The sequence below is a fragment of the Delphinus delphis genome, chromosome 18 (assembly GCF_949987515.2).
Source record: "Delphinus delphis chromosome 18, mDelDel1.2, whole genome shotgun sequence".
NCBI classification, from domain to species: Eukaryota; Metazoa; Chordata; class Mammalia; order Artiodactyla; family Delphinidae; genus Delphinus; species Delphinus delphis.
In genome coordinates, this window is record NC_082700.1 from 50,088,747 (window position 1) to 50,102,265 (window position 13,519).

At 37.8% G+C, this 13,519-nt stretch overlaps 1 protein-coding gene across 10 annotated transcripts in view; it reads right to left on the reverse strand.

Annotated features, from left to right (window-relative positions):
- Positions 1 to 480: 480 nt before the first annotated feature.
- The window catches only part of MYCBP2 (MYC binding protein 2), a 271,984-nt gene continuing 258,945 nt past the window's right edge, over positions 481 to 13,519 (reverse strand). For 8 of the 10 annotated variants that reach the window (XM_059995647.1, XM_059995652.1, XM_059995649.1 and 5 more), the window contains 10 exons: positions 13,332 to 13,433; positions 11,930 to 12,058; positions 11,410 to 11,542; positions 10,027 to 10,130; positions 9,049 to 9,237; positions 8,122 to 8,229; positions 6,797 to 7,006; positions 4,147 to 4,254; positions 3,335 to 3,500; positions 481 to 1,442 (listed from right to left, as the gene is read on the reverse strand). In XM_059995647.1, coding sequence (XP_059851630.1) covers positions 1,327 to 1,442; positions 3,335 to 3,500; positions 4,147 to 4,254; positions 6,797 to 7,006; positions 8,122 to 8,229; positions 9,049 to 9,237; positions 10,027 to 10,130; positions 11,410 to 11,542; positions 11,930 to 12,058; positions 13,332 to 13,433 — 1,365 coding nt within the window. In that variant the 3' untranslated portion in view covers positions 481 to 1,326. The remainder of the gene's footprint in view (positions 1,443 to 3,334; positions 3,501 to 4,146; positions 4,255 to 6,796; positions 7,007 to 8,121; positions 8,230 to 9,048; positions 9,238 to 10,026; positions 10,131 to 11,409; positions 11,543 to 11,929; positions 12,059 to 13,331; positions 13,434 to 13,519) is intronic. The other 2 variants (XM_059995653.1, XM_059995654.1) reach the window with 1 other exon arrangement.

Genomic DNA, 13,519 nt, shown 5'->3' on the forward strand with positions numbered 1-13,519 from the left:
CGTGAGCCATGGCTGCTGAGCCTGCACGTCTGGAGCCTGTGCTCCGCAACGGGAGAGGCCACAACAGTGAGAGGCCCGCGTACCGAAAAAATAAATAAATAAATAATGGTTATTGACAAATGATCTATTTTCAACAGTGGGAATTTAGAACAAAACTGATCAGAACTTTTGATCAGTCTGCCTCATGAAATAAATATAATCTGATTTATGACTCATCATAAGTCAACAGTGCGTCAATTTCATGAGTTAACTGTAAAAAACATCTACTAAAACACACAGTCTATAATAGATAAAGAAAAGACTAGTGATTCTGTTGATTGTTATACACGTTGAGAAAGGAGCTGGTTAATAAGGTGGAGGTTGTTGAATTTCCTAAATATTTTCTTCTATCTTTCGCATATGTCTGTTTATGAATACCTATCTATCCATCTCTCCAGTGTTAAGATTCCAACATTGTACCTCATTACTACTCCTATTTTCCCTAACAAACAGTTTTGAAGGTTATGATTGTGCTATGTTAGTAAATTTCTTTCCAAGGAAAACTGGATGGAGTTTTAGACCTTAGGTATTTAAATTTTGTTTCTCAAGCCAACACCTTACACACTTGTTAGACTTTATCACTGTATAAAAATGTACAGTGGTTTATTGACATGTACATTCCAATATGTTTACAGCTGCAAGATAATGAGGCACACTCAGTATTGCACTTCATTAAAATTTCAGGCTCAAACTTAACCTAGAAGTTTAAATGAAACTGCATTTGTAATTTAGTAATTCTTATACAGGACAAACATTGATATGTTTATATACAGTGTGATACTTATTACATTTATATGCCGTCCTAACACATTTTTTTTTTTTTTAAATAACAGTCTAGGAAATAAACCAGAATATTCCTCTTTTTATCCCCACCCGTGATGCAATTGTACAGGATTACAAAAAGGCAGTATACAATAAACAATGATAATTTTTCTCTTTTGCTTGAAAGCCAGCATCATTCTTAGTCCATGGGCATGGCAATTCTTTGATATCAATTATCTATAAATGTCCAATGCTTCACAGGCCAATGACGATAATGGCCACATGCAAACACCTCACAAGTTTGATGTCTTGGTTCAAAAGAAGATAAACTGAAATAATAGGGAAACTTTCCATAGCAAGAATTATGTACATGGTATTTGGCATCCTTCTTGCACTGTGAATGGTTCATTTTCATGGATGTAAAAATGGTCCCGTCTTTATCCTGAGCAGAGTTTAAACTTCACCACATCCGCCTGGGGGGATGAAGGTAACTTTTCTCTCTGTAGACAAAGGAATCTGAGTGTTCTAAAAAGTGTGAGCATTTCTGCACACTCCACAACCCAGGGCAAACTCTTCTCCAGTGGGTGGATGCACAACATGGAGAGGACATTCAGTTCCTTCTAATTGTTTGCCTTTGGGACCTGTATAAATTTTGAAGGAGGCAAAAAACTATAATTAAAACACACACACACATACAAACCTAATGTAAATATTAATCACCTGTAAGTTACTTAGAGAAATAATGTGACTGTAGTTATGCAAATATAAAATTAAAAAATTATTTTCTTCTAACCACAAAAACAAAAACATTCACTATAAAAAATTCAACGTACCACATACATGCAGCAGGAAGGGATAGGGTCCCTATCCCGGGCCAGAAGGATTATCTCCTTCAGCTTCTTAATCTGGACTCTTGTCCTCATCCATACAACACCGCCCCCTTTTCGCTCCCTTCCTTCGCTGGCCTCCAGCTCACCACCCTCCTCCTGCTCGTCCTGGCTCACGCCTCTATTCTGGCCATCTTCCTAAACACTCTAGCCTCACGTTATTCTCATCTTGCTTCTTTAAAGCTTCTTGAAAAGTCCTAAAGTACTTCTACTGTAAAGGAAGTGGAGGAAGAATAGTATAACAAATTTTACTTGAGATGAGCAAATAGAAAAGAGTAGCCGTACTTAAAAAAAAAACCTATGCATCTTAGTATCCTTGTTTTTGAATAGATAATATACTTTACACGGTTTAAAAATCAAAATGTTAAAAAAAATTACATACAAAAAGAAGTCACCTTCCCCCCATTTTTATCCCATTTTTCCCTGTTTTCCCCAATAGTTAATCAGTTTTATTAGTTTCTTGTCAATCTCCCCAGTGGTTTTTTAAATGCATATGAGTATATATTCTCATTTCCCCCTTTCTTACAAAAGGTGGCATACTACACACACTGTTCAGTAACTTGATTTTTCATTTAACAGTATCTGCTATAGATCTTTCCATATTAGTACACAGAAACTCCATCCTCAGTCACCTTCCTTTTTAATAGTGTGTAGTACTGAGTGTTTAACCAAGCTCTTACTGGATGCTTGCATTGTTTACAAACTTGTATTATTATAAACAATGATGCAATGAATAACCTTCATATCTGCTCTTTTTTATTTTTCTCACATATGTGGGTATATCCCCGGAAGTGGGATCGTTGAAGGGTAGGTATATTGGCAATTTCGAGAGGCACCACAGGGTTCTGCCATTTGCACTCTGGTAAGCAATGGATGAGACTGTGTGTCTCCCAGCTTTAACAACGTTGTACACTGTGGTGTATGTGCTCTTGCGTGTATTTCCACTCGTTTCAGATCTGTCTCTTCTGTGGTCACATTTACCTCCCCTTCCACTCTTCTCACTTCTGTTAAGCCTGGTATGCCACCCCACGGTGATCACCAGCCTCCTGACCTCTTCCAGTTTTCTGTCTCTTTTTGGTTTCATATTCACTTTTTCTCAGCCTGACCTCCATAGACAATCATCTCTCCTGTATTCTCAGTGGCTTCTTTAATTCCCTTGGCTTTCTGATGCTCACTATGCCGCCCATTCCCAGCCATTCTAGATCAAATCACTTGTCCATTTTATGGTGCTGGTTCCAGGCTTCTTAAAAAATATCATAGCTGCTCACAATAAAGGCAGATGTGTGACCAAAAAAAAAAAATCACGAAATCCTTTTAAATGGTTCTATTATCAATTTATAATTTCAAACTTCTCAGGGCCCTTTAGTGCTGAGCAGCTATCCTTCTACTAATCCTTAGCTGACTTCCTTCTCAGTCCCCACACAATTGCTTCTTACAGCTTTGAGCCCCTCGTTCATGATGGTCATCTTACTTTTTACTCCACTCAGAAAGTCAGACGCTTACAAGGGCCGAGGAATTCCCTTTGTTTCTTTAGGATAGTTTGAACTGGGTTTCTGCCACTTGAAACAAAGTGTTCTCATGTGATCATTAAACAAAACGAGATACCATATACATTATAACCATATTTATGAATATTAAAAGCATACCTGCAGGACAGTGTGGTAGTTCTTCCTTAGGAATGCTAGTCATTCTCTGAAAATCATCATGACAAGCATTACAAAAATGTGTTGTTCCAAAACAGAAAAAGACTGCCACTGAACAGCAGTAGCGACATTTATATTCCAAAAAGTCTGTGCCATGTTTCGGACACATCTACAGCAAAAGAAAATAAATACAAGATTATGGCGAGTCTATTTCAACGATACCTAAGAAAACCATACACTTAACTCAGTGATTCATATTTTGAGAGTACACACAGCTCTCAAAACTGACTGAAAAACTGATGATACACACATTAAAATATTGAATAAATGTGTGGCTTGGCCCAAAAGGTTTGGACGAAGCCCCAAATTTAAATCCCAGCTCCATAATAACCAATATTATTTAATAAGCTAGCCATTTAATTTCCTTGTGAATGTTTCTTGGTCAGCCAAATTGAAAAATTAATAATATTTCTTCTATCTCTCAATCTCATAGATGTATTATTAAGATTTCACTGAAGACGGGAAAACCTAAAAGTGTGACTGCAGGTTTAAGAAAATGAAGTAAGTAAATTTATTACTTGTTGAAATATGGTGATTATCTTATGGGAGACAAAATTATAAAATGCAAATACCATCGAAAAGAAATAATATATACAAAATGATCTGGAAAATTATACACTGCCCTACAAACATCAGAAAGCACTGGGGAAAAAAACGTACTATACTATCCCCATCATATTCGTTATATTATTATTTTAAAAACACAGAAGCTTAACATTTCTAAACTGTCCTTTCTAATAAAATGTTCTGCCCACCTGAGCCCTGGACACATCAGAACAGGCACCGCAAATGAGCTCTCTGGGATCATAATCATCTCCCTGTCCAGCCTCAGCATCGCAACGAGCTTCACCACCGAAATATGCCTAAGGAGGGAATGCATTCAGATCACAGCAGGAAACAGAAAACTCTGCCATGGGAGGTTCAGTGTGGGTGCAATGGAAGTGAGATCGAGAGGTCTCAGGAAATACTATTGTCTATTGACATTCCCTTGTAATGCCAAGTGGATACCCATATTGCTGCCTGTAAGAAATAGATCAGGGTATGAAATAAAGCTACTTCAGTTCTGGAATGCATTCATACTTACAGTAGAAAGTTCAGACATTGTACTGTCAAAGCAAAATAACAAAAGAATGTATAATATTCCAAATAAATATCAAGAATAGGATATTAAGTAGTAAAGAGAAGCTATGATTTTCCAGGGCCAAGTTTGAATAGTTTTTCTCTTTTTGAAATATGAAATAACATATTCCCTTCTACTATTCTAAATAAATGCCTAAAATAAATATTAGTATAAAATTATAATCCTGAGGCTAATGGGAAAGAAAAAAAAATCAATTTTGATCATATAAAAATGTTTAAAAAGGAAAGGCAAATTTGGATATTCTGTTCAGGACATTGCTCATACTTACAGAGCTGCACTACATGTAGGAACTCAACAGTATCTAATACAGATACTTGAATATATGAAGTTATCATCATGGGTAATTCCTCTCTATTTGCTCTGGGCACAAAATAAATTAAACCAATTATAACTGGGGCATTCTGCATATATAACATGTCTCATGGACAAAAAAACTATATCCATAATTGGGTATAAATAAGATGAGTCAATAGAAATCTACTATTTGTACTGGAAAAACAAGATGAAAGACAGGCTTCACTGATAAAGAGGCTATAAATGGTCATCCAGCAGCTAAATCAGGCCTCAGAAGTATTTCATTTGTCCTGGGGGCCTATTCCAGCTGTCTTACTTTTCTAGATTCCCTGCGTGGCTTCCTGGACATCTGACTGTCATCTGTGTGGTAGCGCAGTATCATTTGTGAGGTTCAGTACATTAAACACACAGAAGAAATAGTATTTTATTATTTGTAACAATTCAAGTTTCACAAATGTACACCATTGGTCTTTCCTTGGGTGTGTGTATTTGTCTGCCTTTCTGGCTACCATCTATCTACTTAGCCTTCCATTCATTATCTGTATTTTCTGTCTGTTACTTCGGGAGACTATGCATCTTTCATATATTGATTCCTTCATTTATTCATTCTCCAATTAACTTAGTGTCTAATAAGTGCCAAGTACTAGAGATAGAGAACTTAAGAAACATAGTCTTCGTCCTCATGGAACTTATCAAGGGGGACAGAGACATGTGAACCAGTCACCGTTAATGCAGAATAATGAGCGCTTAGACGGACGTATGCGAGATGTCAAAATGGCGTGGCGGTGGTGGGGAGGTCGGGGCACGCTGCAGAGGAGGCGAAACTGGAGCCGAATCCGGAAGTGTGATTGCACAGATCTGGCCGTGCCTATGAGCGTGTGCGTGTGCGTGGGTGGCAAGTGAGAGTAAGATGCAGAGTAGGAGGCAGAGAAGAGCATTCCATGGACAGAAGAGCCTGGGCGATGGCGTGGAGGTGTGGGTGAGTGAGCCAACACGGCCCAGTTTGGGGCACTGCAAGTTGTTCCGTGTTCCGTTGCACGGGGCACAAGTGGTGGCATGCTGGGAGATGAGACTAGAGAGGTGGAGGGGCCACAGGATTAGAAGCTGAACAGTGACACGATCAGATCTGGGATCTAGAAATGTTCATCTGCTAGTGGAATTGTAAGTGTAAAGCACGGAATGGAGCGGTTAGGGGCTCCACACAAGAAGCCCAGTAAGAAGGCTACTAATAATTACCAAAGAAAACGATTAGGGTTGCTAAAGATATAATAATAGAAAGAAAAAAGAACTCAAGAGAGATCTGGAGATAGAATTGACTTTGTTCATTTGTTAATACAGACTGGAGATTGAGAGAGTCAGAAGTATCTGTGAGAAATCTAAATGTCTGGTAGACAGTTGGGTATTTGTATCCAAATCTCAAAAATTTTGGAGGGTCGGAACAATACAGGTGGTAGGCAAAGGCATGGGTATACAGGTCACCAAAGGTGAGGAGGTATGATCAGGCAAGAATGGAGGGCTGGGGAAACAAATATGTAAGGAGTAGATGAATAAAACGGAACTCTGTGAGGGGGGTAAAGACAAGTGACCAGAAAGGAAGGAAGATACCAAAGAGAGTCTTGTCCTGGGAGCCAAGGAGGTAAGAATTTTAAGAAGGGAATGGTCAAAAGAGTTAAGCAAAAGAAGTTTATTCCAGAGCCAACTGGATTTGGAAAACAAGAGGGGATTGCTGATAGGAAACAGCTTGTGTAGTGAAACACCTCATGTTTGTTTTGGAAATAGTCTGTATATGTTAAAAAAAAAAAGCGCCCCAAAACAAATTAAGGAAATAAATTCTACTTGAAGCACAGCACCAAACTTTCTCATTTTTAACTTTAGACTTAAAACGTAAGAATAATTAGACATCACTATACTATTCAACTTCTTAATCACACAGGTAATCTTAATAATTCGTAGTATGATTAACAGCATACCTTTCTGCATTTGTAGCAGACATAATATGCATATCTATTCATGGCATAGCCAGCGGGGTCATTATAAAATCTCACACCAGGGGTTGTGATAGCTTCGCTCTTATGCAGACCTTCATATTCCAATCTCATTAGGGCTTTTCTTCTGACATCCTCATAGAGCTCTTTTATAGGATCAAGCAGGTCTTTTAACACAATATGATTTATTTTGTTCTGCAATTTTGAAAAATGAACATTCTTTAACAGAATCATTTATTTATTAATTCAACAAACACTTAGCATTCACCTAAGTGCCAAGCACTGCGCTAGGACAGGAGATAACCAAACATTTCCTAAATAAAATGCCATTTAAAAATAATCCTGTAAAGTCCTCACAAGCCTATAGTTTCCCAAGAGCAGGGAAAGTGGCGGCAAGTGGGGCACAGAACACGAAAATTCCATTTGATTAGCTTCATATTCCTGAGTATGACATATATCTCCTGCTGCCTTAGCTGTTCTGGGAATAAAGGGTTACCCTGCTGCCACAAATATCCCTCTGTGTGTGTTTTTGGTTCCTTGGGGGTGGGGCAGAATGTTAGATAATAGAAATGAACAAGTAGTATTTTCTATATCACTCTCATCCATCATTTCCTGAATGTGACTTTTCTTTGTGGCAACAAATGAGAAGGGAGAGAAAATCCTATCATCTTTTTGGATATTGCTCAGTCTAAGCAATGACTGTGCTAAGTCCATGTTATACCCTAAACACCAGTCTGGCAGTACATTCTTAAACAAAAGTTTTTTGTTAAACATCATTAGCTTGCCAAAATAACCTGCTGCCTTGGTTCCTATCTTTGCAGGGACGTGTCAAAATGTCAAGAATTTTCTCCTTATTTTACCTGAGCTCTAAAGAATCTGTCCTAATAGCACTTTAAAAAGTTCAGGTTTCACTCTTTCACGGCAGGTATCAGTACCTACAAGCACCACAGGCTCATTCTTCTTTTTGGTAGTCACCCACTGACAAGTCACATGGACTGAACTCTCAGCGGGTCTGAAAGCAGTGATGCGTGCCCTTCAATGCACGATGATATCTAAATGAATTTTCTGATGCAACAGTTTAATTTAATCAGCTTTTAATGGACAATTAATGTCTTGAAATGTAGTATAATAGAAAGATCTTATTCTCAGGTACTACCTGGGTGAAGAGAGCAGAAACTGATGGGGGCTGGTGGTAAAAAGTAGACTAAGAAGGACACTGAGAGATGCTGCCATGTTTATTTTGAAAGATGAAAGATGAAGACAAAGATGAAAATTAATAGAAAGCAGATAATTTCCGATTCTTTCCATACCTTGCAAATGGGACAAGATATAAATCCAAATGTTATCCTTGGACCAAGCCATCTGTTTTCCAAAACTCGTCGACAGCACTGTAAGTGGAATATGTGACTACAATCCAGCTTAAATAAAGAAAAGAGAAGGATATAAGCAAATGTAGTAACAATAAACACGAGTAACTGGCAGATTAGTCAATGTAAGGTGCTACTTAGGGCAGGTAAGAGAAAAATCTAGAAATTCAGTACACTGAAACTTCGGCACTTCTCTATTATTCATGTGACATTATGAACGAGATCTTCAGCTTCTCCCAATTTTTACCATTCATGTATTAACGCCACCTTATAGAGAGTAAGCTGGGCTAGGGAGAAATGTGAAATTATTCAATTTTGTATCTCACAGGAAGAAGAGGAAACTACTGATTTAAAGATTTAAAATTTATTTTTGAGAATATTTATTGTCTTGGAATCACAAGAACTGGAAATATAAACAAACAGCCAGTAAATGTTAAAAAAAACTTATTTAGCAAATTGTAACTTCTATAATATTACTAACATTATAGATATATGTATATATATTATATAGAGAGGTATGTATCATGCATAGATTAATTACATAATGCTATAAAAGGCCATGCTGGATTCTGGAAATTAAGAAGAGAGAAGCTACTGGATAATCTAATTATTTTTTTTCTCCCTTATGAACATTTTATACTTTCAATTGATTATACAGGCTTACACAAATCACAGATTAAAGCTCACTGCACAAAATGGAGACAGAACATAAAGAGACAGCATTTGCTCTGTAATAAACTGGGGGATATTAGTGGGATATTTTCTCCCAATGGTATAAGAAAGATTCAGTCGTTTGTTTATTTGACATGTATATTTATATTTCCTATTGAAAAATCTAGGCACACTTAACACGTTAAAAGCGGAGACAACCTGAATGGCCGGTGCTGCGGAGAGCGCTTCTGTGAAACAGATCATGCACATGTCGTCAGCGTCCTGCTTCAGGGTTACGGCATTTTTATCACAGCCGTGTAGACAGGGCAGACAGCGCTCTTCGTTTTTAACACCTCCGCATGGATGGCCACAAGGATGCGTCTTGCTACAGGCTATCTTAGCATATTCCTGTTAAAGATGAATTACAACAGCACAGAAAATATCAAAAAAGGCACACATCCTGGTAATTACATCCATTATATTAATTTTCCAAGGTACTTTCCCCCGGGAAATAGATATAAGGCTAAGTAACCATAAAGTAGTTATTTTTATTCTTTGTTTGCATATAACTTAGGATTATTAACAAAGTCTAATGTGATTTAAAAAAATTTCACTCCACATTAAAGGGAATGCTGATTAAAAAGTGAGCTGCAATTTTCATCTATTTGTTATCATGCATAGCCATGAAGCAAAAAAAATTCCTGACATATAATCATCCAATCACCACCTACCTCTCACCAAAATGGGGATTAAAAAAAATACAGGTACCCTTCACTATCTGGACACTGTCCAAATTCTTGTTAACTAAATTGAGGAATCAAAAATATTTGGATAGCACGGAATGTGTACAGATGTTCATGCATAAACAACTTTAAGGAAACAAGTGAATAAAAAATGTGTAACAAGCAAAGGAAAGGCAGCCCACAGATTTTTATCTGCTTCTAGCACAGAAGTAAATGTTAAATATATATGATGGTGGTAGTTGGGAAACACACACAAGAGACTGATTTGGGTTTGAGAGCTTTAACTGATCCATTCTCCAGCTTTGATAAAGCATTTAACTCTTGACATGGGTAATACACTAATGTAGAAAACAAAAGTGATGCTGAGCTCAGAGTCCTATTTATATGAAGTGAAGCTGTCATGAGGGAACACGTGCTACTCCTTACATGATGGCCTAACTAACTATACACGCACCTGGCAATCTGCATCAGAACAAACACTGCCAACAGCAGACAACTCTGTTCCACTCCTGGAACCACAGAAACGGCATGCTTCCGAGCTACTTGTGGTGGGTTTACCTAGGTTCAGGCAGAAAAGGAAAGTCCTCCTTAAGTATATGCTTTCTACATATTTTAATATAACTAACGGAAGAAAACAAATCAAGCAAGCAGGGATATGTATCAGGTGCTATCACTGAGAAATCAGCCCGGCAGTTTTGCAGCTGAAGGGTTGTAAGCTGCCCTAAGTAGAAAGTAAATAATCACACACAAAAAAGGATAAGAGACTAAAGAGCTACCTGAAGCCAAATAAATTATTAACTGATTTATTTATACTTCTTCAGTACACAGAAACCGACTAGGCTTCTAGTCAAGACAGCAGGTCGAGCAGCTATGGTAAGCCCCCTCATTACAAAAGCACAATGCCAGACAAAATATAACAACAAAAATTAAATAAAGATACATAGAAGAAAGGGAAATCATTAGGTACCTTTCCCAATGACAACATTACAAGGTATGGGAGAAAACCTATCAGCAGAGAATATGAAACGTGAATAACAGAAGAATTCCCACCCAGGGAACTAAAGATAATAGAAACATTTGAAAAGGAATTTAAATATGTTTGAAATAGTTAAAGGAGGAATGGAATCAATAAAACAAAGAACAAAAGGAAAAAGAACAAGATTTGAAAAACACAGACCAAGCTCATTTTAAAACACAGGTACAAAATTCTAAATATGATAAGTGAACTTAGCAATATTTACAGAAAATGTTTTTTAAAAAGGATAGTTTAGGTCATAAATACAATGATGGTTCAAACACTAGAATATTCATTAATGTAATATGGTATGGAGGGAAAATAGGAGAAAAAAAAATCAGCTGTGAGAAAAGAAAAGACCATGCTCTTGCAGCATGAAAAGTTATTCATATTTAAATTTGTCAGATTTACATCTAACACCAAAATCAGAAATTTGTGTCAGATAAACGGCAGACTACAGAGGTGCTGAAAATTGAGAATCTGTAAGATTCAATGCACCTTTAAGCTGGGAATACACCAGACTTTAGGAAAAAAATCAAAATGAAAAATGCGTATTTTGGAGATAAAATGACTTGCCCAAGGTCACACAGCTAGTTCATGGCAAACCAACTTTCCCGACTTTTAATCTAATGTTCTACAATAGAACACTGAATACTGTCTAGTAAATATAAAAATACAGTGATCAATGATCTCATCATCACTTAATAGAAAACACTCAAAATTATTCACATTAAATAATTAAATTAAACATCTAGTTTAATCGTAATCAGTAGGATGGTTCAATCTATTTGTCAGGCACGGTTCACTCTTAAATCCTTTTACCTGTGTGTTCTCGGAATTCCACCATTGCCTTCATGGTTTTAGAATCTGCTAGTGCCATCAACCAAAACAATTTGGTTCTACCACAGCCTTCATGAAGGTCAACCTTTATAGCTTCTTCTTCTTCTTTGAAGACCTATTGTATCATTAAAGAAAAGGGGAAAATATATCACTCTGAAAGAAGTATACATTTTAATTATTCAATAATGAAAACAGCTTTTATTAAGCAGTCTAAGAAATTCCAGATATTTCTAGTCTTCTCTTTAATCTTCACAACAGCCCCATTTTTATAAATGTGGAAACCAAGTCTCAGAGGTTAAACAACATGCTTGATTTACACAGCTGGTAAATGAGACAGCTGGGAACTCCAGCTGGAGGAGTGGAGCTGGAACTCCACCCTTGGTCTTTGATTCCAAGGTTCATTTTTCTCCCATTACGCCAAGTCTCCTTCCCACATTCATTTCTTACCGAATATATTTTATGTTACAGATACTATTCTGCATGTAAATGCAGAAATTTTCACCTGTCTTTGATGAGTTTTGGTTCGCCGATGAAGATGAAGGAATCTGTCACAGTCAGTACATAAGTTTCCACATACGTTGCACAAAATGATTGCTGCAGTTTCACCGTCATCATGGTTATCACACATAGGCTAGAACAGGACATTTCCATACGTTACAAAAGGTTAACAAGAAAGTCTTAAATACTCATACAAATTTAATGTGATTTATTTACAACAGGAACAGACTGTTACTCTGAACTCAAATAAGAATTTAAAATCTGAACATTAAACAGAATTATGGCAAGTGTACTTAACTATAAAAGCCCTCGGGCTTCCCTGGTGGTGGCGCAGTGGTTAAGAGCCCGCCTGCCAATGCAGTGGACACGGGTTTGAGCCCTGGTCCGGGGAGATCCCGCATGCCACAGAGCAACTAAGCCCGTGTGCCACACAACTACTGAAGCCCACACACCTAGAGCCCGTGCTCCGCAACAAGAGAAGCCACCGCAGTGAGAAGCCTGCGCACCGCAACGAAGACCCAACGCAGCCAAAAATAAATAAAATAAAATAAATTTATATATATTTAAAAAAAGGCCTCAGAATCCCCAAATCAATGATTAAATGCGCTATGGGCACTCAATGATTAACAAAATAAACATGTATACTTTTCTTAGCGACTTACGAAAATTTCTTCCATTATATTCAAACATTCTGTTTGCTAAATTAATAAATAATGCATTTTTGAAACTTGGATGTTAAAAAGAAAATGCTGAAAGGGCCTGTATAAAGTTTTTCCTTCCAGTGAAGCGAGGGATACTTATCAAACCCACTTTAAGTACATCTGTGAATAAATGGTATATCATGTTGTTCTCTTACTACTTTATTTCCTTCTTATCATAAAACCGATTACATTTTAGTACAAAATCTAGATATAGAATCAGAGTCTGGCTAAAACCAAACTTTGATATGATGCAAACATGACTCAGAGAAGAAGGGAACAGTTTTTTAATGTAATTAAATCCCCTAATATACTATGAAGAGGGAACCCTAAGTGAAATAGACTTGTGAGATGAACTTGGGCAGTGTGACACAATTTTTCAAGAGTTCCACTAACTGTGTATTTTGACACGTGAAGTCCTTTTTTTTTTTGGCGGTACACGGGCCTCTCACTGTTGCAGCCTCTCCCGTTGCGGAGCACAGGCTCCGGACGCGCAGGCTCAGTGGCCATGGCTCACGGGCCCAGCCGCTCCGCAGCATGTGGGATCTTCCCGGACCGGGGCACGAACCCGCGTCCCCTGCAACAGCAGGCGGACTCTCAACCGCTGTGCCACCAGGGAAGCCCCTAGAGTCCTTTTTTTTAAAGCTAAGCCAAAGCTTACTGTAAAGAAAAACAAGCTAAATTTTTATAAAATAACTCTGATCTTACCATTTGTTTTTGTTGTCCATCCTTTCCCATCCATCTCCCTGAGGAGAGGCGATCCACGTGGTCCTGGTCGAGAACACACAACGACGCCAGAGCAAGCCAGAGCTGCCGAAGGGAAAGGCTGTTACACTACAGAGCGTGGGGTTACGCCTTACAGAGCACCCACCGCCACAGCTCAGTGAAGGCTAGCT